This window comes from Hyperolius riggenbachi, chromosome 4 (assembly GCF_040937935.1).
Source record: "Hyperolius riggenbachi isolate aHypRig1 chromosome 4, aHypRig1.pri, whole genome shotgun sequence".
Classification (NCBI taxonomy): domain Eukaryota; kingdom Metazoa; phylum Chordata; class Amphibia; order Anura; family Hyperoliidae; genus Hyperolius; species Hyperolius riggenbachi.
In genome coordinates this window covers 66,539,592-66,565,404 of record NC_090649.1, presented here as the reverse complement: position 1 = coordinate 66,565,404, position 25,813 = coordinate 66,539,592, and the positions used below count along the sequence as shown (strand labels likewise).

General features: G+C 43.5%; 1 protein-coding gene across 2 annotated transcripts in view; it reads right to left on the bottom strand.

Moving 5' to 3' along the window:
• Positions 1 to 157: 157 nt before the first annotated feature.
• MMUT (methylmalonyl-CoA mutase) overlaps positions 158 to 25,813 on the bottom strand; it is a 92,901-nt gene continuing 67,245 nt past the window's right edge. For both annotated transcript variants that reach the window (XM_068280147.1, XM_068280146.1), the window contains exons 10-13: positions 14,089 to 14,220; positions 12,945 to 13,092; positions 3,602 to 3,769; positions 158 to 522 (exon numbers count right to left, since the gene is read on the bottom strand). In XM_068280147.1, the coding sequence (XP_068136248.1) occupies positions 394 to 522; positions 3,602 to 3,769; positions 12,945 to 13,092; positions 14,089 to 14,220 (577 nt within the window). In that variant the 3' untranslated portion in view covers positions 158 to 393. The remainder of the gene's footprint in view (positions 523 to 3,601; positions 3,770 to 12,944; positions 13,093 to 14,088; positions 14,221 to 25,813) is intronic.

Here is a 25,813-nt window from a genome sequence, read left to right as displayed (position 1 = left end):
CAAATGGCTTCTGTAGCACTAATTTGTAGTGAAATGTAAAGGATTCCATCTTGGAATTCCTTCTAGGTTAATAAATTATTGATTTGAGTTGGTAGATGAGGAAGGCTCAGCATACACAATATGAGGGTTTGAATTCAAAATATTAATATGTGACCAATACGTTATAAAGATAATTTTATTCAAATTACAGTAAAACAAATTCTTTCGACACTGAGCACTTATTAACTTAAAATAGAACATTTTATAAAGCAAAAAAGTCTTTGATGTGACTTACAGGGGGGATGGGTTTCAATTCAAATTCACAGAATTCTATAGCGGGCGGCTATTTTATGAGAAGCCCCGCCCACCAATCACGGAACAGCAATGCCGTTGGGCATGCCTTGGGCCGTTGTTTTAAAGGGACTGCTGTCTTTGATCCAGACTTCTTTCAATGTCGTCGATCACCTGGACAGCGGCTTTGGGAATCCGGGTTCCTGGTCCGAATACACTGGACACTCCGGCATCGTATAAGAAGTCATAATCCTGTAGAGATCCGAGAAAACAAGGCAAGAATTACATTCAGAGATAAGGAGGTGGCCGATTCATGTAATCAGAGGTAGAAGGATATGACTGTGCCACCTATTACCACTGGATTTCTGCAAATAACTACTCAGTGCAATGACTATGACCATGTCTAAAACACCCGTTCTTCTTACTATCATATGGCATGTGTTTCCTCCCACATCACAAAAACATATTGTACCAATAGACGGGGCTGTTTCTGGGCAAAGGCCTTCTCCATCTGTAGTAATAACATTCTGTTTCAGGCAGAAGATAAAAGGTGGAAGAGACAGAAAGACAGGTGACAAGACCAACACACAGAGTATCAGGGGGGGGGGGGGGGGGGGGGGAGCTAAAGGGAGAGAAAGAGAAAAAGAGAGAATGACACCACAGAATGAGAGAGTTGGTTCCAATAATGACAACTATGTTGACCTGTTCAGCATAGGCTGTCTTATAAGAAACCGTCCAGTGGAATTCAAGACCCACCCCAAATTTTACATTTATGGGACCTGCATTCCCTGCTACTGTACAATCCTATGGTTGAGGTGTAAAACTTGACTTGCCATCTTTTTTTCATCCCAGACTGTCTATAAAGATTCAGCACCCTGCTGGTCTAAGACCTACCCCTTCCTCCTTAAAGGAGAAAAAAAAAAAGATCTACTTACCCGGAGCTTCCTTCAGCCCCTGGCAGCTGTTACATCTCTCACCGCAGCTCCGCTTCCAGCTAGTGGCCCGGGGTCCCCTCCGTTGCAGATGCTGACCGGCATCTACTGCGCAGGCGCAACTGTGCAGTCACGCCACTCATTGTCCCGTGGTCTGGAGTGTTCTGTGCAGACGCAGAACTACTGCAGAGAAATTGCCGACCTAGCGAGGTTGGCATCTGCAACGGAGGGGACCCCAGGACACTGGCTGGAAGAGGAGCTGTGGCGAGGGACATAACCAATGCCAGGGGCTGGAGGAAGCCCCGGGTAACTACAGTGGAACCTTGGTTTGCAAGCATAATTTGTTCCGGAAACATGCTTGTAATCCAAAGCACTCTTATATCAAAGCAAATTTCCCCGTAAGGATGAATGTAAATTCAAGTGATTCGTTTGCAAAAACAGTTATAGAAAAATATTTAACACAAAGGACTGTACTGTATAAAATAAAGATGAAAACAAGGCTTTCATTAGAACTAAGGGTCCGTTCTCACTTGAGCGGGAATCGCGCGATTCCCGCTCAGTGCAAACTGCTAGCGGTTTTTAAAAACCGCTAGCACATGTACCACTATGGCAGTGTTCTCACTGTTGTGTTTGCGGAAAGGCCCGGTTCACATTAGCGTTTTGAGCCAAAAGGATCCGGTGAGTGGATGTGGTCTCTGCTTCACCGGATCCAGATGGCTTGGTCCGCGGCCGGGTTCACATAGTGAAAACGGATCTGATCAATGATTGATTGGATCAGTTTTCACTGAGCAAATACATACCTAATGTTCATTAGCACCCGGCGGTAGAGGCTTCCTGTTCTTCTGCTGTAACTACACAGTCACATGACGCGTCATGTAGTCACATGACCCGGAAGACAACGGAAGCCTCTACTGCCGGCTGCTACTGAAGATTAGGTATGTATAAACCCTCCCTCACCCACCTGCCTGGCTGCTGCACCCTCCCATCGCTCAGGCTTGCGTCGATACATGCCCCCATCCCCCATGGAACGGTCCAATTCTTCACTCGTGTGAAGTAACGTTCCGTTTTACATTGCCCAAATGCTGCTGCATTTTTTTTGTCTGGATCCGTTCAGCTAAGCAGAACGGTCTGGAAAATTAGTGTCTGCAGCAATTTTTAGGTCCGGGGACTGGAAAGTATCCGTACCAACGGACGCATGTGAATGGATCCATAGGTTAACATTGGATCCTTTCACATCCGTTCCGTTTGTACAGTATACGTTCCGGTTCCGAACCGGAAAAAAAAACGCTAATGTGAACCGGGCCTTAGCGTTAATCGCAAACGTGATACATGCAGCGGTTTGCCGGCGATTTGGGAGCGATCAAGATTAGCATGTATAGAACCGCTAATCGCGATCGCTCCCAAAGCAGTAATCACTAGTGTTTTGCGGTTGTAAGTAAGAACGGGCCCTAACAGAATCCTTGCTATCTGTTGGCTCACACCAACCTCTTTTTGTGTGGCTTTAAAGGATGCCCGAACTGACATGTGAGATGATGAGATAGACCTGGGTATGTACAGTGCCTAGCACACAAATAGCTATGCTGTGTTCCTTTTTTTCTTTCTCTGCCTGACAGAGTTAAATATCAGGTATGCAAGTGGCTGACTCAGACAGGAAGTAACTACAGTGTGACCATAGGAATGCATATAAGCATACCCACGGCTATTTGGTAAGAGAAGACACTCACCAGCCCCTTAGGTAAGAGCTCCTGCTCCCAGGCTGGCCGCTATCAATTAGATTGTAACTGGCAACTCTGACATATTGCCACGCTGTGACCCGGAATAGGAAGCCTGCATGTCCTCTCTGTGCAGGCTTTCCTGGCTTCTTCCCCCTTCCTCTGCTGCGCGGAAGAAGCCAGAAAGCCTGCGCATGCGTAGAGAGGACCCGCAGGCTTCCTATTCCTGGTCACAGCGCGACATTATGTCAGAGTCACCGGATCCAATGTAATAGTCAATATCAATGTGATAGTGACCAGCCCAGGAGCAGGGACGCTTACCTAAGGGGCCAGTGAGTGTCTCCTCTTTACCAAATAGACGTGGGTAAAGAGGAGGTAACTGCAGGTGTGGTACGGGTAACGCTGTTTTATGGTGTTCCTTGCAATGCAGACGGCCATCAGTTCTGAATGGTAACCTATCTGCATCAGGAGTGACTTTGTATTCAGGTTGCGTAGTAGGAACAGTGCCCATCCTTCATGGTCTAAGTTTGCAGCCAGTTTGTTGAATTCCTGTGGAACACTTTCTTATGGATGGAACTTTCAACACTCCAGCGTATGTTTTACAAAATTAAACTCATTAAAAAATCTCCTCTTGCTTCTATTGATTGAGATCTGAGAGGCTGTAAGTCTTCCTTTCATGAATGGTACCTGAGGTGGGATGACTCCTCCGCACATGACCAGGATATCGGGACGTCCTAAGGCACTCAGCTCCTTGATGAGCTCGGGAACCAGAGTCTTGTGACCCGCGGCCAGAGTGCTCACACCGACACAGTGTACGTCTGCATCCACGGCCTGCTGGGCCACCTCACGCGGGGTCTACAGGAGGAGAAGAAAGAAGAGGGACTGATTGATCTCCTGCACTAGGATAACACTGGCTAATCACACTGAACGAGTGCAGAGCTCACAGGTGTCCACCACTATCCTGACTGCTAAGTCACTGACACATGGCTGCAGTGAGCAGATAATTCATGGTCTTTGTCATGTCCAGTGGAGGCCAGCAGGGGAGGAAGGATCAATGCATGAGGATTTATCTTGACCTTAACCATTCACACTTGAGCGTTTTGCCCGTGATTTCGACAAAACGCTCAAACGCTAGCGCTTTTGAAAGCGCTAGTGGAATAAAACTCTATGGACCCGTTCTTACTTAGGCGATTTGCGCAAATCGCCACAAATTGCTGAAAATCGCAAAACGCAAACGCGTAGCCTGCACCATTTTCAGGCGATTTCCCGGCGATTGCGTTTCAGTGCTATAGAAGCACTAAAAGTGATCGTGGAAAAAAAAATCGCTGCAGTGTCCAGTGATTTTTCCGAGTGGTCGCCGGCGTTTTGCGCTTTAAAGTGTGAATGGGCCCTAAAGCGCTATACATACACATTTAATAGCGGTCTTTTATGCAGCACAATTATCAAACAGCTTTTGTTGTGAAACAAGTTGAACAACCCAAAAAAAAAGTTGCTTGCTATTGTTCACACAACTGATACGACGTCAATCCAACTGTTTGGATTGGATTAACGTCTTATCAGTTGTGTGAACAATAGCAAGCAACTTTTTTTTGGGTTGTTTCAACTTGTTGTACAACAAAAGTTGTTTGATAATTGTGCGGCATAAAAGACCGCTGTTGAGCGTGTGTATGGGGCTTTACAGGTAAACTTGTGAATCTATTATACATGTTTTTGTGGTGTTGAACAAGCTAGTGCTCAACACCACAAAAACTGTAGAGCTAATCATCGACTTCAGGAAATCCACTCCCACCCCACCACCAATTCACATTGATGGTTCAGAAGTGGCTAGAGTGCCTTGTGCCCGTCTCCTGGGCACTACCATCTCCAGTGACCTTGGCTGGAGACCTAACATCACTGCCATCCAAAGGAAAGCCCAGCAGAGACTCTACTTCCTTCGTCAGCTGAGGAAGTTCAGCATGGCCCCAGAGATTCTGATCAGCTTCTACTCCGCCACCATTGAATCGATCGTGTGCTCTTCCATCCTGGTCTGGTACACCGGCGCCACCGCCAGCGACAGGCTCACACTTCAGAGGGTCATCAGGGCAGCGGAGCGGGTTATTGGAAGACCTCTCCCCTCACTCAAACTCTTACACAAGAGAAGGCTGAGATCGAGGGCGCTGAGGATCGCTAATGATCCTGCTCACCCGGGCCACCGCTACTTCTGCCAGCTCCCACTAGGACGGAGACTTCGGGCCATCTCCACAAGGACTGCCAGACACCGCAACTCTTTCTTTCCCTAGGCCGTCAGCCTCCTTAACTCTCTCCACATACTCCCATCAGCACACAAATCAAATTGACACATTCTAGAACTTTTTCAGTACTGTTACGGGTGATGCCAAATTGCTGCTAATATAATGTAACAAAAATGCTAAGTGCGATATAATGTAAATGTAATTGCTTTTCCTCTGTGTATAAGTGTAGTGTTAACTCTGTTCTGCTGCTCTATGCTACCTATCGTTGTCTCTTCCTGAGCTACATGTACTGTGCCAAAACCAATTCCGGGCATGACCCAGTCATGCTTGGCGAATAAAGAATTCCTGATGTTGCTGTTTTAGGATTGCTTCATTTGAGGCTTTAAAAGGAATCCGAGGTGAGAGACCTATGGAAGCTGCCATATTTATTTCCTTTTAAACAATACAAGTTGCCTGGCAGTCCTGCTGATCTTTCTGGTTAGTAGGGTCTAAATCACACACCTGAGACAAGCATGCAGCTAATCTTGTCATAGAGATACAATTTGCATGCTTGTTTAGGGCCTATGGCTTAAATAGGCAGAAGATCAGCAAGACAGTCAGACAACGTGCATAATTTCAAAGGAAATAAACATGTCAGCCTTCATATCCCTCTCACCTCAGGTTCCCTTTAAAGGACAACTGAAGCGAGACATAGGGAGAGGGTTCCAGATTTATTGAATTTTTTTTAAGCAATACCAGTTGCCTGGATGTCCTGCTGATCATCTACCTCTAATGCTGGGAATACACAATTAGTTTTTTCAGCAGATTTACTGACCGATCGATTTTTATTCACTTCTATGAGAAAATCAATCAGAAAACGGATCAAAATCAGTTTGGACCTGTCGGAAATGATCTATCGAGCAATCTATCTGCCTCAATCCATCTCATAGTATATTCCAGGCATTATACTTTTAGCCATAGACCCCAATCAAGTATGTAGATTGGGTGTTTCTGATATTATTGTCAGATCTGACAAGATTAGCTGCATGCTTGTTTCTGGTGTGATTCAGTCACTACTGCAGACAAATAGACCAGCAGGACAGCCAGGCAACTGGTATTGTTTAAAAGTAAATAAATATAGCAGCCTCCATCTTACACTTACCTCAGATTCACTTTGAGAAGGCAAATATACATTTGGCAGGTTTAGTCAAAGTGATCGAATTTGTCAGAAAATATTGACCCCCACATGGTCACCTTCAGTAGTTCTTTATATAAACCGGTAGGTATTTGGATTCATCAGCTGTCTTATGCTGACAGGAAGATTGGCGTGACGCACGCTTGTACCGGAGACCTATTTAACACTCTGCAGATGCCAATGTGGCCTTCTTGTCAGCGTGAGCATTTCATGTCATCCATAAAGAATAATGATTATTCCAGCATAAGCTACCACATGCTGGCTGCTGGAGGGTAAAGGAGCGTAAAACCCCCCTGACTCTGTAATGGGAGGGCAGGAAAGGTCAGCATGACACATTAAACCTAATAGATGTCTTTACAACAGGTTAGAGTAAACATAGTTCTAACCAGATAAATGTGTCCAAATATGGTATCTCTCAATCACCAAGCTTTATAGACAAACTTCATGAAGAGAAATGGGATGTGTTAATGGATAACATTTCAAAATGATGTTGTCAGAATAATGTTTGGTCCTTCAGAAGTTATCTTATACTAGGCCTGAAACCTGTTTAAAAACGGACACTGGGCTCTGGCTGCGACCACTGCACTGGCTGTCATCTAAAAAATGTGCGCGGATGTGCACACACGCCCGCCTCTGTCCTCCTCCTGCCGCGTCATGCTCCCAGCTCTGCACTGTGTATCCCTGTTGCCCTAGCAACCACAGAGACACCACAGAGTTGTTAGAGCCAGCTGAACTGCGCGCACATGCGCAGAACAGTTCAGCAGACACAGGGGACGCGGAGACACAGGGAAATTATTGTATAGGATACCCGCAGATAAGGCTCTGTCTTAAAGGAAACCTGAAGTATCAAAAAAAAAAAAAAAGTTTCACTTACCTGGGGCTTCTTTCTGCCAGCCCCCTGCAGCCGCCCTGTGCGCCGTCACCATACTATCCTCCAGTCCTCTGCCACGGCTCACTTTCACCTTTTGCAGTCGCCATCCACTGCGCCAGGAGCGCCTTGCACAGACACAGCAGAGATTTTCTCGTACTGCACCTGCGTAGGATGCTCCTTGTGAGATGAGCGGGAGCGTGGATGCACATGGCCAGGGCCGCGCAGGCACAGTGGCTATCAACTTGTAAGTCGGCGATAAAGAAGCGGAGCTGCATCGTGGGACCGGAGGATCAGTTGCTAATGCTGCAGGCACAGGGTGGCTGCAGGGGGCTAGCAGAAGCCCCAGGGAGATGAAACTTTTTTTCTTTCCAGTCTTCACGTCTACTTTAATGCTGCCAGGATTGGGGCATCTTGGGGGTGATAACTCACCTGCTCAGCCGTAATTAGACAGGTGATGCTCCATCTAGGAAAAGCTGCCGTGATGTTTTTTTCTCTTCAAAAGTCTTCTGAAGCTCTGGCCTCCACCACATGCATTGTTGTAAACCGCCCCAGCTCCGGTGCCACCAATTAGGTCACGACTACTGAGGGCAGGCTGCAGCAATGCAGATGGGAACGGCTACAGAGCTTTAAGAGGACTTAAACTCTGTGTGTGTGTGTGTGTGTGTGTGTGTGAGAGCGTGTGTGTGAGAGTGTGTGTGTGTGTGTGTGTGTGTGAGTGTGTGTGTGTGAGAGAGTGTGTGTGTGTGAGAGAGTGTGTGTGTGTGAGAGAGTGTGTGTGTGTGAGAGTGTGTGTGTGAGAGTGAGAGTGTGTGTGTGTGTGTGTGTGTGTGTGTGTGTGTGTGTGTGTGTGTGTGTATTCCAAGACCAATTTGGTCATTGCTTTCTGGAACATTTATACATCAAAGAAACAATCAGGGACAGATTTAGATAACATTTTTACAACTGGAAAGTTCAAATGGTCATTAGTTCTGCTTGTGTTATAGATTAAAATACAGCGTGTGGCTTGTAATTGCAAATATTAGAGAATTATGCGGTTAAGGTTCCCTTTAGGTGTCACTTTAATGGACTGCGCATGGGTAGGACACTTCTGGCCTGATTATTATTCTTTAATTATTGCAGTATTTATATAGCTTCTTCATCTTCCTCAGTGCTGCACAGAGTACATAGTCATGTCACTGACTGTCCTTCAAAGGGGCTCCCAATCGAATCCCATTCCCTACCATAGTCATATGTCCATCATTATTATTATTATTATTATTTAATATTTATACAGAGTTGACATCTTCCGCAGAGCTGCACAGGGCATACTGTCTTGTCACTTAAAGTGGATCAGAGATAAACTTTTACTCATTGCATAATTGTGTTCCTTACATATAGTTAATAGGGCATTCCTCAAGCCAAATACTTTTTTTTTTAATACCCTACTTCCCGATAAACTAAACAAGCCACGCCCACAGCTCCTCCAGCGCCTAGGCATTCTGAGTACCATGTAGCAAGGGCTTATGGGAGCTCAGTCTGGGCAGGAGGAGGTGTTACTAGCCAGAGATTTCAGAGGCAGAGGAGGAAAGGGGAGTGAAGTTTTCACAGGCTGAGGGGTGGAGATGCAGAGCAGCTTGCCTGTGTAGTGATCACAAGCAGAACATGGCTGCTGTCATTGTATCACATGAATAAATAATCATATACTGTTGAAGCTGTTTGCAGCTAGATTTGCTATGTAAACTATCTAAACTTTAGATAAGATATATAGACTCGTTACTTGTTATAGTTAGTTTTTCATCTCTGATCCGCTTTAACTGTCCCTCAGAGGGGCCCCCAATCTAATCTCTACCTACCATCTACTATCTCTACCACAGTTATATGTCTGTGTACTGTGTGTATGTATCACCTGTATCCTAGTCTAGGGTAAAAATTTTTACGGGGAAGCCAATTAACTTATCTGTATCTTTTTAAGATGTGGGAGGAAACCGGAGTGCCCAGCTGAAACCCACACAGTCACAGGGAGAACATACAAACATTGTGCAGATTGGGGAGTTTGCACGGCAGGGTCCAAGCATGCGCAGCAGTGGCACAACCGAGGGCTGACTGGCACATGCAAGGGCTTAAAGTGGGGACTGGAAGGATGGTGAGGGGACTAATGGACTGCAGGGGGCTGGAAGAAGCCCCCAAGTAAAAATCAGTATTCGTATTAGGTACACTTTAAAAACTTAATGACCAAAGCAAGAAAATATTTGTTTCCATTCATAAACATCAGCTGAGATTCTGGACTGGAGCTCATTGCAGCCACTCACTTCTCATCTCAGCATATAGCACGAGAAAAGCAACACAGGATATGCATCATTTATAATGTAACAGAAGCAGCTACGTGTTTATTAGCTTGTGTGAGAAGTGACGGTCTGAGGCTCTGAGGTACAGCTGTAGTCAGACTCTGCTGCAGTGACCTAAGAAGCTATTATCACCTTGTAGCTAAGTACAGAGAGATGTATGGACACCTCTGGGAGTGGAGGAGACAGAGGTGGTGCTCTTTATGTCAGCTTTCCTGGCTGATCGGTTTGCCAACAGGCTGGCAGCTGGTGATCTGTTATCCATCATATATAATGCATAGCAAAGCTGATTCATCTGTGAAAGCATAATGGTTTCTAGACCGTGTTAAGTAACCTTTCATTTGTAATTTTACAGTTATATAAATAAATGACTGCATTTTTCAGCATATAAGATGCACTTTTTGAAACCTCTCCTCTCCTTTACTGCTCTCCTAGTGCCGGCTTCTGCTGATCATGCCAGGGCCGGAGCTACCATAGGAAAAAATGGGCAATTGCCCCAGGGCCCCAGAGCCTGTAGGGGCCCCCAATGTGTCCCTCCTCCATCTTAATTGTTGCTTCCCAAGGGACTCTGCAGAGTCTTTGGCAGAATAGCGTCTCATCTGTGCTGGCAGGCAGGTGAGACACTACACTGACATAGACACTGCAGAGGTCCTAGGGAGCACAGTTAAGTTGGGAGGTGATTGGGGGAGGGTCAGCGGCCATTTCAGGGGCCCAGGATGGAAATTTGTCTGCAACAAAGGGCCCCTAATGACGCTTTTTGGTTGGGGGGGGTGTTTGTTGGGGGGCCCTTGGGCTAATTTTGCCCTAGGGCCCAATTGTTACTTGAACCGACCCTGCCATTAGCAGAAGCCGGCACTAGGGGAGCAGTGAAGGGGAGGAGAAGTCTCTGATCGCTGCTGAAGCCACTGGATTAGGTGAGCCATGCTGCTGCTGCTTGCATTTATTCAGGGGGACCGGAAGAGGACACGGGGAGCAGAGGAGGATGAGTGGACATAGGGGGACACATGGGGACAGAAGGGGACACAATAATTAGGGGAGAACATTTACAAGACACTACTGGACCATGGATGTACAAGGTTTAGTATATTCTTTTTTCCCCTGTTTTTTGCCCTATAAACCTAGGTGCGTCTTATAGTCTGGAGTGTTTTATATGCCGAAAAGTATAGTAATCGTTTAAAGAGACACTGAAGCGAAAAAAAAATTATAATATTATGATTTGTATGTGTAGTACAGGTAAGAAATAAAACATTAAGATCAGATACATCAGTCAAATTGTTTCCAGTACAGGAAGAGTTGAGAAACTCCAGTTGTTATCTCTATGCAAACAAGCTATTAAGCTCTCCGACTAAGTTAGTGGTGGAGAGGGCTGTTATCTGACTTTTATTATCTCAACTGTAAGTGAACTGTTTACTTTTTCTCTGCTAGAGGAGAGGTCATTACTGCACAGACTGCTCTGAAAGACTCATTTTGAATGTTGAGTGTTGTGTAATCTGCACATATTATAGAATGATGCAATGTTAGAAAAAACACTATATACCTGAAAATAAAAGTATGAGAATATTTTCTTTGCTGCTAATCTTCTAGTAATTATTCATAGTACACAACCAATTCACTATATCATATTTTTTTTTTCGCTTCAGTGTCTCTTTAAACCTATAGCCCAGGTAAAACAGTAGAAGCTGCTTCTGAGCAGCCTTAAGCTGGCCACTAACGGTCCAATTTCTAGCGAAAAATAGTTCGAGCAATCAGAAATTCTGATCGGAAGTGAATATTGTAATACATCGTTCACTACACCATCAACGAACCAATCTTTGCTTCCTATCTATCACAACCAACAGGAAAATCCAAATTTTGGTTCGACGAAAATTCATTCGGACGACATTTTTTTCACTCATTCATAATCGATGGTGTCCACCAATGGAGATTATTTACAACCTATCCGATCAGAATTTCTGATCGCTGGAATGATTTTTCGCTAGAAATTGGACCGTTAGTGACCACCTTTAAAGTAAACCTGTGAGATAGAACAATAGGTACTCTCATCAGGAGGGGGAAGCCTTTGGAGCCTAAAAAGGATCCCCATATCCTCCTCCACAATCTTGTTCCATAGCTGGAACCCCCAAACATTGGCTTCCCTGCACATGCGCGATAGCTCCATCCAGGGGAAATACCCAAGCCCAGTCAGGTACCTGCTATTGTGCGCAGTAGTGCAGACCAGATCTGGCTATTAGCGAAGAAAGCCTTGAGGGATGCAGCTAAAGCGCATGGGCGAGATGCCGACAAGCAGGCTTTTGGGGATTCCACTGCTTGAACAATATTGCAGAGGACGGGAGAAGCAAATGCTCACTCCCAGCCATTTAAATTGCTCTGCAGACAGCCTGTCAGCCAACAAGACGTGCAAATACTGACACCCATGTCTGCAATACCAAATCTAGCAGTACTAGTGTCTGAATCACAAACCTGAAATGAGCATGCAGCTAATCTTGTCAGATCTGACAATAAAGTCAGAAACACCTGATCTGCATATGCTTGTTCAGGATCTATGGCTAAATGTATTAGAAACCACACTCTGTCTTTTAAACTATAAAACAAAGCAGAAATAATGACCCTTTGAACTCTCCTGCAGTAAAACCTTATTTCAAGCTGTCTCTTGCTGTTTCTTGGCTGTTTAAAGGACTACTTAAAGGGGAAAAAGTTGAACTTACCTGAGGCTTCTTATGGCCCTCTCCCCCCCCCCCCCACACACACAGATGTTCTGTGCCTGCGCAGCGACTCACCAATGCTCTGGTCCCCGCCGCCGGTTTACTTCCGAAATGTGCAACTGCGTCTGTGCAGCCTTCTCCTTGTTACCGCTGACGTCATCGGGAGCGTACTGTACGGCCTGCGCAGTACGTTCCTGGGGACATCAGTGAGAGAGAAGACAAGGCCGTGCAGGTGCAGTAAGGTGGTGGTTTTGCAACTTTAAAGTCGCAAATTCCGGAAGTGAACCGGCGACGGGGACCGGAGCATTGGCGAGTGGCTGCACAGGCACAGAACTTCTGCGGGGGACAATTAAGCCAACCCAAGTAAGTTCAACTTTTTTTCCCCTTTGCCCCATACAGTACTCCTTTAAGTGCTTCAGAAAACAGGACTGTATTTGACCTAAGTTGGGTCAGAGAGCACAGAAAAGCTCTTTTGCATAAAAAAAACAACTGAAGTTTTTTTAACTCTTTTTGTACTGGAAAATAATATGAGACTTTTTTTCCTACCTATGTCCTATTTCTTAGCTGTACTACACATACAATTTATTATCTCATAAGTTTATTTTTGCTTCAAGTTTGCTTTAAAGATAGAGTGGGAGTTATCACTTATTTCACTTACTTTCAGTATTTTTTTTGTAATTTCTTTTTTATCCATTAATTTATATTCATAGTCACTGATGCCCAGATCTCACCTGGAATAGAGGGCCAATGTCCACATCGAAGCCCAGGTCAGCGAACCCTGTAGCGATGACCTTTGCCCCTCGGTCATGGCCATCTTGCCCCATTTTTGCCACCAGCAGACGGGGTCTCCGCCCCTCGCGGTCTATGAAACTTTGCACTCTAGGGAGAGATAAACATACAGGTATAAGACTATAAATCAGTAGCCTTGGCTACATGTGACATCCCTGAATACAGTGAGAATACGCATAAGCCAGCCACTGTTATACTCAGGATTAGGGATAGTCAATAAGATTTTATAATTCTGAGCTAATGCAGTATTGTGAAATTCTGTGTGCAAATGTATGCGGCTTTGTGAGCGTGGACCGCTACAATCAGCACCAGGGCTGGTTACAGCTACAATGTGTCCCCAAGTAACTTGAGGCCCACCTAGCACAGCCCCACCCCTCCACAGCAAATTCACCATCCTGGGCTCCCTAGCTGGCTGCCAGGCCCCATTCCCCCCCCCCCCCCCCCAGTCACACAATATCATTAGGTGCCCATCATATGTCCCCAAGAGCATTGCTGGGGTCCCCATTATTCCCCTTCTCTTTCACCCTACAAATGCAGACATAGAAGAGTCATATCTAATCCAGGTAGGACACAGGAGGCAGTACACTATGCTCTGGACTTCTACAGTTGGGGAGGGGGAAGGGACAGCTTCGGGGCCCCCTACAGGCTCTGGGACAACTGCCCTCTTTGCTTCTATGGATGCGCCGGCCCTAATCAGCCCAGATTCCATCATGTCTGCAAAGGGTTCCTATTTAATATATTAGGTTCACCTTTTAAGTTGGATTACTGAAATAAATAGACTTTTGCATGATATTCTAATTTTTCGACTTTCACCTGTAAAGGCCCGTACACATGCCGTACTAAAGGAAACGACGGGTCCTTCATCACCTCCCGCTGGGCGGGTTTTCAGCAGACAGTCTGGCGTGTGTACAGTCTGTCAGCGGACTGATAAGGCTGTTTCTGAGCGATCCGCCCGGTGGACACATGCAAAAATGTGCATAAAAATAACACAAAAATTCACATATGGAAAACCGCATGCAAAATGTAATATACTAGTGGAAGGGGGCCCTAGCAGACATTGCTGGGATATTTTGTATAATTTTGTACCTCTTGAGGGTGCAGGCGATTTCTTCGCTTTCCCCGTACTCCTGGCGGTAGGCTCCGCTCACCATCCGGTCACTGGCCTTGTGTTCACCAAACACCTTCTTCATGGCATCTGTGATTTCTCCCACTGTGCACCTGGAGGACAAGAAAAGAGTCTTCAATAGGGAGAGAAAAGGTGAGCATACATTCAAAAACCGCACGGGGTAAATTTGGTGGCAAGGTGAAGCCGAAGGACAACTTGCCCTGCTCTAACTATACTCCTGCCTATTTTATAATCTATTCCCCTACGGACCACAGCATTTTAATCTACTTATGTAATTTTGCTCCGGCCGGCGCCAGAATTAGGCCTTTTTTTGTTTTTGCAATTTAGGCTCCCGCTATTGCCGACGCCCAAATTAGTCAGTGAGCATTGCTATAGCTGTAATTCCCATTATTATTCCCGCCCAAATTCTGGGCGCTGTGCTGCCTCTAAATTAATTGTCTTGATAGGAGTAGGTATAAAGAGCAGAAAGCAACCTGTTCTGGGATTACAATAACAGGCCATTACCTTCTACAGCTAAACTCCAAGCACACTAATAAGGACTAGTTTACAGTGAAAGCACACAAAACGCACAAATTTTACCTGAAGAACTGTTGTGTGCTCTCTATTTCAGTTGCTGTGCATTTTTTTTTGCACTTTTATGTGTATTGGGTCCACAATACATAAAAAAAAAATATACTTGCAGCATTTCAAAAGAATGGATCCAGATAAATAACCAGACATCTGTCACAGGGTAAAAGCTGCCTCCTCTCCATCTTATTGGTTTTACTATTACTCCATCAGGGGTGCTCCATAACAGAAGTCTGCCCTATATTTGTGAAGTGTGGATTTGTCTTGGGGGTGGGCAAAAAAACACATTGGTAGCTTTTGTAGTTTGGAATCCATTTTATTTTGCGCTGACATGAATATATAGTGAATTAGAATGAGCAAGCAGTTAAAGTGGACCCAAACTAAAAATACAAGATTTCAGAAATAAAATCTATTTTCTAACTTATATTAATAAATAGCAGCCTTTTTTCAGCTGCATGATGACAAATTTAAAATATTTTACATTTATTGGAAGAACCCCTCCCTTCCTTTCATATTGCCGGGACAGTATCCGGCAGACTGGTGGAGGAGATAAAAAACAAAACACAGGCTGCTACTGATGATGTCACAGGGGAGGTGATCTTAGCTTGTGTGAGATTTCACAGAGACGACGCCCCTGTGAGGGAGGGTAGCTGATGATAAACACACTCATGATCTAAAACCTCCTACTAATCTCAGAAGTAATGGCTGCCACCTGTATAACCCTAGTTATGAAAAGAGAAGGGTGAAATGCTCATAGGCTTGAAGGGGTGTTTATTTATCTTTGTATGTATCAGAGTGGTGCAACTAAATATTTTGAATTAAAAAAATATTTGGGTTGGGTCAGCTTTAAGCAAGAATCAAAACTGTATATGCATGCACAGAGGGATAATTTACCTGAATGTTACCTCTTGCTGCTGCGCTGCACACTGTCATCCATCCTCGCAACACTTCTGGCTTTACAGCCAGAACCTCCCCTGTGAAGGAGGAAGTGTCTGGAAATGGAGTGCAGCTGTCTATGTATTTTTTTTAGTTGTGTTGCGGATTGTATTGTGTGTTCAGCTTTTCATGTAGCTATGGTTCCCATTACTGTCCGTTCGGTACTCTGTACAGCGCTACGGAAGATGCTAGTGCTACATAAATAATAAGAATAGTATGCAAGTAGAAAGTTACATAGAGGGAAGACTGCAGGGAAAATAATGATTTACAAGGGGGTGATGAGGTTGAGGAAAGGAGCATTATTGGGTGTTGGGTTTGCTATGACATAGAGACAGTACAGAATTTAATGTTATGGGGGAATTATTTCTCACATTCCTGACAATATCAGTACATGTACCGGGGGGGATTGTAACAGTTTCATTATCACCTTTAAAAAAAATCAACGCAAACTTTCTTTTGATTTGTAGTTCAATCTTCTCCCTCTACGTAGTCACCATTCAGATTTACACATTTTTTCCACCAGTTATTGCAGAAGTCTGCTGATTGTACAGAGCACTAGATTTTTGTATTGCCATGGTCCTGACATCACCCTGTGGGAGGGGTTTCACCAAAATATCGGCCATACGGACATCCCTGATGATCTATTACAGAAAAGGTAAAGATTTCTTGTGGGAAAGAGGCTGTTGGCTACTGATTGGGATGAAGTTCAATCCTCTTTAAAGGTACCCATTAACAGTACATTTTGTTTCATCAGATACACTCTGTTAATGCAATTTTTATGAAAACCGAGCAGTGTGTGGGGAAAATCGATGTATAATGATTCTATGGTCGTTTGGATCACAATATGTAGACAATCGGAATGTTGGATTTTACAATCGAATAGGAACAGAGAATATGTCCTAATCGACCTGTTTATGGGAACAATCGATAGTTACCCTCTGATGACGTTCGAACGTAAAAACTGTGTAGAAAGATCGCATCTGAAGAAAAAACAAAAAAACTTGTACCGTTAATAGGCATCTTTAGCCAGTAGCCCTTGCAGTTATGTAGCACTGATGCCATAACTGGGTACACCTCACAAGACAGCCAAACTGGCTATGAATTTATTCCAAACTAATAAAAAAAATGTTCGTAAAGTGTACCAGAGCTATAATAAATATATTATGCATACCTGGGGCTTCCTCCAGTCCCATAAGCTCGGATCGCTCCCACGCCGCCGTCCTCGGTCTTCTCCTTCTTCTGTACCGAGTCCCGTCACTTCAGCCAGTCGGGGCCAGTCTGTCGAAAGAGAAGTGCTCTCTTTGCGTATCTCTCTAGCAGCCGCTGGAGAGATACGTAGATGGCGCACTTCTCCTGCGTAGACTGGCGCTGACTGACGGAAGTGCGATGACCCGGTACAGAAGAGGGAGAAGACCGAGGACGGCGGCGTGGGAGCGATCCGAGCTTATGGAACTGGAGGAAGCCCCAGGTATGTATAAAATATTTACTTTATTATAGCTCTGCTATACTTCAAGACTTTTATCCTGTTTATTTATGTGCAATAAAGATTTGAAGTTTTAACCACTTCACCACTGAGGGGTTTTACCCCCTGAGCACCAGAGCAATTTTCACCTTTCAGCGCTCCTTCCATTCATTCCCCTATAACTTGATCATTACTTATCGCAATGAAATGAACTATATCTTGTTTTTTCCGCCACCAATTAGGCTTTCTTTAGGTGGGACATTATGCCAAGAATTATTTTTTTCTAAATGTGTTTTAATGGGAAAATAGGAAAAATGTGGGGAAAAAAATAATTATTTTTCAGTTTTCGGCCATTATAGTTTTTAAATAATGCATGCTACTGTAATTAAAACCCATGAAATGTATTTGCCCTTTTGTCCCGGTTATAAAACCATTTAAATTATGTCCCTATCACAATGTTTGCCGCCAATATTTTATTTGGAAATAAAGGTGCATTTTTTTCATTTTTGCGTCCATCCCTAATTACAAGCCCATAGTTTATAAAGTAACAGTGTTATACCCTCTTGACATAAATATTTAAAAAGTTCAGTCCCTAAGGTAACTATTTATGTATTTTTTTTAATTGTAAATTTTTTAATTTTTTTTTAATTACAAAAAAAAAAAAAAAAAAATGGGGAGTGTGGGAGGTAATGAGTTAATTTTATGTGTAAAAGTCATTTATTTGTATGTGAAAAATGTGTAGGGTGTAGTTTACTATTTGGCCACAAGATGGCCACAGTAACTTTTTGTTTTAATGCGACCTCCAAGCTTCCTTCCGGACTCTTGGAGGAAGTATTAGGAGGCTGGACACGTGAGTTTTTTCTCACAATGATCGCGCTGCCCATAGGAGAGCAGCGGATCATTGCGGGGCTTAGATCAACGAACGGGAATGGATTTTCCCGTTCATTGATCTCTGGGCGAGCGGGCGGCGGCGTGTTTACTAGCGGCGGGCGGCGTGTTTACGAGTGGGAGCGCGGACAGCGTCGGGAACGCGGAAAGTACGTATTTCTCCGTCCCTGGTTGTTAAAGGATGGAAAAAGGGGCGGAGAAATACGTACGCGCGGGGGTAAAGTGGTTAATATTCTTCAAGGAATTGTTTTGCTTATCCATCCCTTTGGATCAAATTTAGTTCACTAAGTCACTCTCTATTCTTAGTGTTTTCGGATTATTAGTTTATCCACAACACTCATCTCCGCAAACATCTTGTAAGCAAAGCTTTGTTCTAGAGACAGCAGGCAGAGTCATACTATCCCAGGAAAAATAAAAAGACATATATAAATAGATAAATACTTGTTCTACTTGCATGACATACCTATTGTGCTGTCCACATTTTTATTTCAGGGAATTTTATAAAATAATAATAAAAAACTGTTCCAGGCATTTTCCATCTTCACTGCCTTTGACTGAAGCCAATCCTTATGTCATTCTCTCTTAGGAGGGCCCATTCACACTTGCTGATCGCAAAACGTTAGCGATTTTGCTAGCGGTTTTTGCTCTGGCGTTTTTCACACCTGGCGATTTTTTAGCGATAGCGTTTTGCGCTTCTATAGCACTAAAACGCGATCGCCGGGAAATCACCTGAAAATTGTGTAGGCTACGTGTTTGCATTTAGCGTTTTTGGGCAATTTGCGGCGATTAGCGCAAATCGCCCAAATGAGAACGGGCCCATAGACTTTTATTACCCGAAATCGCCGGCAAAACGCTCTAGTGTGAATGGGCCCTTACTCATTTTTTTTCTCCTGCCTGAAATTGTGTATGCATTGCAAACCCTCCTCCCCACTGAATGCGGTACCAAAACTGCACTGTCATATCTAGCTTGCTTTGTAAATACATGTGAGCAAAGCACAGATCATATTTCAGCAGCTTCTGCAAACGAGTGGGGTGTATTTTCCCTTCTCAGCTTCCAGTCACCCTGAACTGCCCTCAGCCAATCAGTGAGGAGCAGAAATGTGGGAGGGGGGATAACAAGCTTTCTTCTCTGCAGCAATGTAAAAGAATAGAGCCAAGCTGGCTGAGAAGTGTAGTTTGCCTTCTTAAACCAGAAGGTATTTGCGACAATTCAGCTTTAAGAGAGCAACCATACAAATGATCTCTCTTATGCCCTTGAAGCCACTGAGATAAGATCCATTACAGCAGAAACATTTATGATTATATTGGAATGCTTGAAATGCAGATTTTATGGCTGAAAAACTGAATACAATGGACTGAAAGTCACTACAATTATTGTGTACAATGCAGGTCAGATCGAGCAGACTAACATAAAAGGGAAAGTATTAGAATTACAGTTACATCACAAGCAGTTCATGAAAGTCTCTCAAAACAATCAACAGACGTCACTCAATGTCATTCCGATTAATCTGCTGAAACAGCAGTGACAAGGGGTCACTAGGATGGGCCAGATGCCAGTTTTTTTTCATTACAGTACTACTCTAAAGTAATTCTGAAGAGTCATGTGACAGGGGGTTGATTCTCTTAACATCGGTAATATTACCGTGCTCACATAGCACACGGCAATATTACTCTAACTTCCGCCTGCAAGTACCGTGATTAGGATGAGCTACGGTACTAGAGTAGCATGACGTTGTTACGGTAACATACATTACTAACGAGCGTTACCGTGACACGTGTTACTGTAGCAATGGCTTGCCTTGCAGCACCGGGTCTCAGTTTGGAATCCCTCCAGCGCACTTTCTGCACACAGTTTGTAGGCTCTCCACGAGTCTGTATGGGTTTCCTTCAGGCACTATGATTTCCTCCCACAAACATACAGATAAGTTAACTGGCTTCTCCCCAAAAATTGTCCCTAGACTACAATGGACTATAGTAAGGATCAGATTGTGAGCCCCTCTGAGGGGACAGTTAGTGACAAGACAATATACTCTGTACAGTGCTGCGGAAGATGTCACTGCGATATAAATATGAAATAATAATAAAGACCTGACGCAGGGGCCCCTTACACCATTATTCTAAATAAGTCTCTTCACACACATGCAGTATGGTGGGCTTGAGAAGTCTAGCTGGTCGACTGGACCGTGCTGTCATGCAATGCATGGCTACAAATGTCCTGTTACTGTGAACAAGACCTAAAATTGCAGTTGCGCCTTATTGCTTTTTGCTATAAGGCTCCTGTGCTGAATGTTTAGAGTCAATCACACTAATGTTTTAAAGGACTTTGCTGTACCCCTTTGATACTGAGCTTTCATCCAATGCTTTAAAGGACAACTGAAGTGAGAGGGATTAGATTAGCAGCATGCTTGTTTCTGGTGTTCTTCAGACACTACTGCAGCCACATAGAGGAGGGGGGCCTTTGGGATTAATTTTATAAATTTTTAATTACTGTAAATATTGATTGTGTGTGTAATTTCACTTTTCACCACTAGATGGCACAAGAAACACTATCCAGATTTCCAGGAAGTGGCACTTTTTTTTTTTTTACTACTTCCTGTCATTATGACTGGACATGGCCCCTGATCTGGGTCATGTCCATTTATTCCAGGCATTTGGTTAGGGGAGCGTTTGGCGGGGGAAGGGGGGGGGGGGGGTCGGCGAGCGACACATTAAAATGTCCTGGAGCCATTAACAGGCTCCAGCAGGACATTTTAATGTGACGGTTTGACGCTAATTAGTTAGAGCGTTGGATGAGAGCTCAGTATCACAGGGGTACAAGTAAAGTCCCCAGGATCCGCCACAGGTGGGGATTGCCTGTTATGTGTAATTTCGCGCAGCAGACACAACTTACAAGAAGTCCGGGTGGCGGTTCTCTTCGCTTCCTGCTCCTTTGCTCCATCCGTGCTGTACGGCTCCCGATATGCGCATATGACACCATGCAGGTCAGGTGACACTTCGGGAGCCGTACAAGGATGCAGCAGCAGCAGTAGGAGTGAAGAGGACGGGCCACCGAGCGTATAGCGCTATAGGAATTTTTGCACAGAGTCCAGTTGCTATGGTTTTCCCGCTGTGCATCTTCTGCCTATGGTGTTTGGACAACAGTGAAACCAGGGCTGTGAGGCCTAAGTCGAGGAGTCGGAGAAATTCTTGGGTTCCAGGATGTCGGTGGTTTCACAAAACGAGGAGTCGGAGTTGCATGATTTTTCTATCGACTCCACAGCCCTGAGTGACATCAGGCAAAAATAGACCCAAGACCGAAATAATATGCTGCATCTGACCCAGCCTGGTGACCCCTTGTCATTTCCAGCACAGCAGAGTAATTGGAATGACATTGAGTGACATCTGTTGATTGTTTTGAGAGACCTTCATGAACTGCTTGTGATGTAACAACAGTAGTTCTAATACTTTCCCCTTTATGTGGGTCTGATAGATCTGACCTGCGTTGTACACACTAATAGTGACTTGTGGTCCATTCTATTTTCTGTTATTTTTTGTAATGTACAGTACATCTGTCTCTAGAACAAAGCTTTACTTACAAGACAGTACATGAACACAGAGATGTTAGCGTGAGTCTCCAGCGAGTGTTCTGGATAAACTAATAATCCAAAAATACTAATAATAGAGACTTAGAGAACCAAATTAGATCCAAAGGGATGGATAAGCAAAATAATTCCTTGAAGATGTAGGAGTATTAAAACTTCAAATCATTATTGTACGTAAATAAACAGGATGAAAATACTAAGAACATTTTTCTGTTATTAATTTTAAAAGCAGTCTGAAATTCTGACATAACATTCAATAAAAATGTGTTTTCCTACTTTTACCCATCCAGTTACCATATTTGCTTTTGTGCACAAGTAATATGGTCTGTTTAAATTAAAAGTTCCCAAAGTACGGTGTATCTGCTCTGAAAGCTGCCATTGCATTTTATTCAAGCTCCTTTTTATTGTATATTAAAATCTTCTAGTGAGCTGTTCTGAACTGTGTGCATGCTAGAAGCACAGAGAGCTCGTTTGCAGCTCACCTAAGAATGTAACAACTGAGGAATGTAAACAAAAGATACTGTTATCTCCTCTTTGGATGCAGATCATAAGCTGAAGGGGCTTTCCAGTGCAGGGAAAAGTGCTGTGTTTCACTTCAATGCTGTTCTAAAAAAAAGTGCTAGTAGGTTTAAGGCTATAAGGAATCTTTAGAGCAAAGAAGAAATGCGGAGTTTCAGACCACTTTATGGGGCCAGTCCATTGGCTGTCTTGTGAGGTGTATCCAATTATAGGGCCTGATTCACAAAGCGGTGCAAACTGTTAGCACGCTGGTGAAATGCCCCTTATCACTCAGTTTAGGCATGATAAGTTTAGGCGAGATAAGTTTAGGCATGATAACTATAGCACCAACTGGGTTAGCACCGCAGTGCACAGCTGATCAAAAGTTTTGCGCTAGCAAAGTCTGGTGCACGAAACGTCGCATAGAGTTTAATGGCGCTGCTTTGCGCGCGGGACTTTGCGATCTAAACTTATCACTTCTAAACTTATCATGCCTAAACTGAGTTTAGGCATGATAAAATGGTTATCACGCCTAAAGTCTTTAACTGGGTTATCACTGCTTTGTGAATCGAGCCCATAGTGTCAAATGTAGATCCAGGCCAGCACACCGTTCAAGTTGCAATAGTCTTCTTTATTGCTATATCAGCACAAACCTGTATGTATTGATATAGCAATAAAGAATACTATTGTAACTTTAACGTTGTGCTGGCCTGGATCTACATTTGGCTATATGTATTTGGTGCTTGGGCTCAGCACCTACAGGCTATGCACCCACTCCACGGGTAAGGTGTGCCACTTCCACCACTGTCTCGTCTTCAATTATAGTGTCAGTGCTACAGAAAGTCAAGGGCTACCGATTTAAAATGAACCTGAGATGTGAGACCTATGGAGGCTGCCATATTTATTTCCATTTAAACAATACCAGTTGCCTGGCAGTCCTGCTGATCTTTCTGGTCAGTAGGGACTAAATCATACTCCTGAAACAAGCATGTGGCTATTCTTGTCCGATTTGTCAGTCATCTGATCTGCATGCTTGTTCACGGTCTATGGCTTAAAGTATTAGAGGCTGAGGATCAGCAGGACAGCCAGGCAATGTGCATTATTTAAAAGGAAGTAAACATTCCCTCCATATCCCTCTCACCTCGGGATACCTTTGAACTCAACAAAGGGTAGGCTGGCACTTGCATGCATGGAAGAAGGTGTAACTGCAATATTAGGGCTTCTTTGCAGTAATGCAACATACACAGTAGTGCATTGCATGGCAGCACAGTCTAGTCTGTCAGCTTACACAGAATACACCACAAAACAAAATTTCCACTGCGCTCCAACTTGAACCTCCACAAGGTCTGCAGTTAATCACTTTTGAGTGCTGCTCCTGGATTACTCTGGGACCACAGTAAATGGCTGGTAGGCAGAAAAAAGGTAGGGAAAAAAAAAGAGCGCTCTCTAGTGCATTAACTATTTTAATGTAGCTTCATACGCTAGCGTATGAAGCTACATTAAAATAGTTAATGCACTAGAGAGCGCTCTTTTTTTTCCCTACCTTTAGTCTGACAGCTTACACTGCCTGTTGCTCTGTAAAATTAGCAAGGCACACCCCCATAGCTCCCCACACTTACAGCCTATGGTTGAGACTGCTGATTGGTTGAGTCCCTGACAAAGGGGGGGGGGGGGGGGATCTACTGTATTTGGAATCCCTTTAAGTGGACCCAAATTAAAAATACAAGATTTCAGAAATAAAATCTATTTTCTAACTTATAATAATAAAATAGCAGCTTTTTTTCAGCTGCATGATGGCAAATATAAAATATTTTACATTTATTGGAGGAACCCCTCCCTTCCTTTCATATTGCCGGGACAGAATCTGGCAGACTGGTGGAGGAGATAAAAGACAAAAACTCAAGCGGCTACTGATGATGTCACAGGAGAGGTGATCTAAGCTTGTTGTGAGATTTCACATAGACGACGCCCCTGTGAGGGAAGGTAGCTGATGACAAACACACCCATGATCTAAAACCTCCTACTAAGCTCAGAAGTAATGGCTGCCACCTGTATAACCCTAGTTATGAAAAGAGAAGGGTGAAACGCATGCACTGAAATGCTCATAGGCTTAAAGGAGTGTTTATTTATCTTTGTATGTGTCAGAGTGGTGCAACTCAATATTTTGAATTAATAAAAAGGTTTTGGTTTTGGTTCGCTTTAAATCTCCATTCTGAAGCTGCTGTAACAAGTCCTCAGCACAACTCTTGTCCAATATTGATCTTATTACTTGAGCGGCCAGAGTTTTAGTGCCTGATGCAGTACAAAGCTATGTAGAGCTATGCACAGATCCCCTTGAGCATTGCATTAGGCTCCTCTAAAGACACGGCAATACAAATCTGCGGCTATAGAGCGCCGGGTGCTTTAGATCGACTACATTAGGTGCTGCCTTAGATCTCAATAAAAAAAAAAAACAGCTATGGAGCAGGAAGAGCTGCGGCTAAAGGTGGCAAGGTGCAGCTAGTAGAGTTTGGATATCATTAGGAAAACTCCAGACATCAGCATAAGTTAGTGGCCAACAGCAGCGGGGCTCAGCTATTAGTAGTTGAGGTGCCGCCGTCTTTCTAATAAAAAACAAAAACAGTTTCCCGTCCTCCTTATGCTTCCTGGATGCAAGAGTGCTCACTTCCAGGCCTAAAAATTTTTTTGGGGGGGCGGGGGGCGACTGTGACCATATTATGGCCAAATAGTAAAACTACATCTACATACATTTTTTTATGAAAAACACACATCATTACATTAAAAAATAACAGTTAAACTCCCACACCAAAAATGAACCAAATAAAATGTTTTATGAAAAAAAAAATACAATAAAAAAACAAAGTTACCCAAGGGTCTGAATTTTTTTTAATATGCATGTGAAGAGGGTATATTACGAACATTTTTTAAATTATAAGCTTGTAAATAGTGATGGACGCAAAACTGAAAAAAATGCACCTTTATTTCCAAATAAAATATCGGCGCCATACATTGTGATAGGGACATCATTTAAATGGTGTAATAACCGGGACACATGGGCAAATAAAATACATAGGTTTTAATTATGGTGGCATGTGATATTTTAAAGCTATAATGGCCGAAACCTGAGAAATAATGAAATTTTCTTCATTTTTTTTCTTAATATTCCTGTGAAAATGCGTTTAGCAACAAAATTATTCTTAGCAAAATGTATCACCCAAAGAAAGCTTAATTGGTGGTGGAAAAAAAACAAGATATAGATCAATTCATTGTGATAATTAGTGATAAACTTATTGGCGAATGAATGGGAGATGAAAATTGCTCTGATTCATAGGGTGAAATATACCCACGGGCTGAAATGGTTAAAATAGTACAATGTATGGCAACACTATTTTATTTGGAAATATAGGCGTAGAAATAAAGGTGTGTTTTCTCAGTTTTGCGTCGGTCACTAATTACAAGCCCTTATTAAAAAAAAAGTAATATACCCTCATGACATACATATTAAAGAAGTTGAGTCCCTTAGGTAACTATTTATGTATTTTTTTTAAATGTCTTTTTTTTAGGGGGGGGGGGGGGTAACTATGGGAGAGTGGGGGAGGTAAGGGGTTAATTAATGGGGGACTTTATGTATTTTTATTTAATTGTATGTAAGCAGGTGTCATTTTACTATTTGGCCACTAGATGTCCCCCACTTTAAATTCCTGTGTACTGTGAACAGTAACAAGTGTGTTTACTTTCACTTTGTCAATGACC